At 42.4% G+C, this 2,854-nt stretch overlaps 1 protein-coding gene across 1 annotated transcript; it reads left to right on the plus strand.

Annotated features, from left to right (window-relative positions):
- Window positions 1-899: 899 nt before the first annotated feature.
- Window positions 900-2,854, plus strand: LOC110784403 (IRK-interacting protein). The gene is made up of 2 exons (XM_021988858.2): window positions 900-1,121; window positions 1,307-2,854. Exons 1-2 carry the CDS (start codon window positions 1,056-1,058, stop codon window positions 2,747-2,749), a joined length of 1,509 nt encoding a protein of 502 aa, XP_021844550.1. The 5' UTR covers window positions 900-1,055; the 3' UTR covers window positions 2,750-2,854.

Genomic DNA, 2,854 nt, shown 5'->3' on the forward strand with positions numbered 1-2,854 from the left:
TATGAATCTACTCCATAATTTCAAACTCATTCACAAAAATTAACCTCTAAAAAAAATCCTAAAACATGTAAACTATAAATTAAAAATAGTAGTAGTTACTAATAACATTGTTACCAAATCTAATCATGCAATTACTTTAATCGTGGCTAGATTTCCAGCAGCATGATCAATATTCAAAGCATTTTACCTACTCATGTCTAGATCCAGAAAATCATTTCTATATATTGAATTAGAAAACACTCACAACAAGTCTTATCACGAGTCCGATTATGAGTTTGAACATCAATCATATTCGTATGCTTCGTCTTCTGTATGATCTTGTCAATCACATATGTAAAAAACAGACGTACGCAGACATAATTTGAATCAAAACAGATGCCCTAACCGGAACGGAGGAGATCGAAACTCCGGCGAAAGCATCGTCATCCTAGATTTTAGCAAAACTCAAAGAAATTGCAATTAATTGCAGTTTCGGAGAAGGAAAGAAGAGAGAAAGAGATAGATTACGGATGAGGAGGAGGTCAGCTGCCAGTGGAGGTGGTGATTGGCGCCGCCGGTTATTCGCCATGGCGCAAAATATGGAGAGAGAAAATGGGGTTTGATGAGAGAGAAAAATGATGAGAGGTTGTAAGAGAGAGAAAAATAGGTATATTATATATAATAGGTGTCGTTTTAGCTCATATGCACCTATCTTTAGGTGCATAGGTATGCAGCCATAAATTATTAATAGCTGCACAACCTCTCGTGCAACTATCCCCAACGGCCCAAACCATCAACACTACCTTTGTTTTAATCTTCACCATCATTATAAACTGACAATAACTTTTACAGTGTTTCCTCCTCTCCTCTTAAGATAACGATATTACTCTTTTTCTTTTTTTTGGTTTTATTTCCTAATTTAAAAATTTGGACCATCTCACTATCATCACTTCCAAATCGTACTTAAGCAGAATTGGAGAGAGAAAAATCGAAAATACCATTAAACAAATCTACCGTTTCCGTCACTACCTCTTCAACTTATTTATTACTCTGTAGTCTGTACTCAACCAATAACAATGGCTCCTCCTTCTTCTTCCTCTGTCAGCCCTTCTCTTCCTCCTCGCTCACACCTCTTCACTCCTGTAATCTTCTTTCTATTTCTTTTTTTTCTTCTGTATTTCCTTTTGATTTTACATTTCGGGGACGATCATATGGGATAAACTCTTTGTTCATGCGCACGACCCCGTTTTGTTGGGGTTATTGCCTTTTGCATTGTTGTTTGTTTTGAATTTAAAATTTGATTAGTTGTTTTGGATTGAATTTGCAGATACAGGAAGGGAATGAGAGTGAAGAAACTGACGAGCGGCACCGTTTTGGATCAGTTACAACACCGACCAACAGTACAATTGGGTCAATCGCCACCTCATCCGCCGGTACTGACACCATCTACCACCACCACGCTACCCCACTTCACGAGCCCGGGAAAAAGCCCAGCGGAAAACACCGTAGACCGCCGGTTAAATACTCCGACGACCGTGTTGTCTCTTGCAATAACTGCCGTCCCACCACCCGTGAGAAAACCTCTGTTGTCGTCGTTCCCGTCGACAACCACCTCAATAAACACCACTCTTTCTCCTCCGCAACCCCCAGCCCCAACGGGTTGTTCAAGTCTCTCATCGCGGGACTCTCCCGGCGGAGCCCGAAACCATGCCCGTCTCCGGCACCGGAATCTTCGTCGGCGGCGGAGAGGGAGGAGCACTGGAGGATCGCGGTGACGGAGCTTTCTCACAAGCTAGTACAGGCTACCAGAAGACGAGACGAAGCGATTCTAGAAGCTTCTAAGCTCAAATACTCCATGGCTGAACTCGAGAAGAAGCTTAACCGTTTGGAAATTTACTGTCATAATCTAAAATCCGGGCTTGAGATTTGCAACCAAGCACAAACCCAGACCCTAACCCTAACACAAAGCCCAAGCCCAAGCCCGTGTCGGTTCTCCAGCCCAGGTTCCTCTTGGAACTTCCCCAACAACCATAACAACCGTGATCTCATCATCAAGAAATTCCTCGTCGCGGTTTCCGATTCCCGATCTTCGATCCGTTTCCTCAGCAAATCTCTCTCCTCTCAGCTGAAATTAATGGGGATTAAGGTGTTCGAAAGGCTATCTACAATCTTACGATCCTACGATTTTAAGTTGTCGTCTACATCGTCCTCAAACTCCAATGCCAACCAATACAAGAGTCTCCAATTCTACCTCGAGGCACTGTTGAGCGCCGCTTTCTTCGAGGATTTCGAATGTTCCGGGTTCTCAAAGAGCTCCACGGATCAAATCCTGAACCCGATTGACCGATCCGAAGCGAACTACTCGGCGTACAACACGTTGAAGGATTTATCATGGGAGGAAGTTTTAAACAAAGGAACCAAGCATTTCAGTGAGGAATTCAGCAGGTTTTGTGACAGAAAAATGAGTGAAATAGTAAGCATGTTGGGATGGAACAGGGCTTGGCCGGAGCCACTACTACAGGCGTTTTTCGGGGCGTCGAAGAGTGTTTGGTTGGTCCATTTATTAGCAAACGCGATCCACCCGACGTTAACGATATTCCGGATCGATAAAGGGGCTCGATTCGACCCGGTGTACATGGAGGATATGGGTGGAGATAAGGCCAAGAAATTAATTCCCACAATGGTAAAGATAATGGTAACACCTGGATTCTATGTTTATGATAATGTGGTCAAATGCAAGGTGATTAGCAGGTATTATAATAGTAATTAGTGGTAGTGGTATGTGATTATAGGACAATTGGCTTAATTATCTATGTAATACCCAAAAAAAAAAAAGTAAAAAAAGGTAGAATAATAAAGTTTGGTTTTGTTGGTA

Source organism: Spinacia oleracea, chromosome 6 (assembly GCF_020520425.1).
Source record: "Spinacia oleracea cultivar Varoflay chromosome 6, BTI_SOV_V1, whole genome shotgun sequence".
NCBI lineage: Eukaryota > Viridiplantae > Streptophyta > Magnoliopsida > Caryophyllales > Amaranthaceae > Spinacia > Spinacia oleracea.

Excerpts from the sequence above, each read along its gene's own strand:
- LOC110784403 (XM_021988858.2), top strand. The coding sequence starts at position 1,056 with ATGGCTCCTCCTTCTTCTTCCTCTGTCAGCCCTTCTCTTCCTCCTCGC. Across the intron at positions 1,122-1,306 it reads GCTCACACCTCTTCACTCCT|ATACAGGAAGGGAATGAGAG; the intron begins GTAATCTTCTTT and ends TTGAATTTGCAG.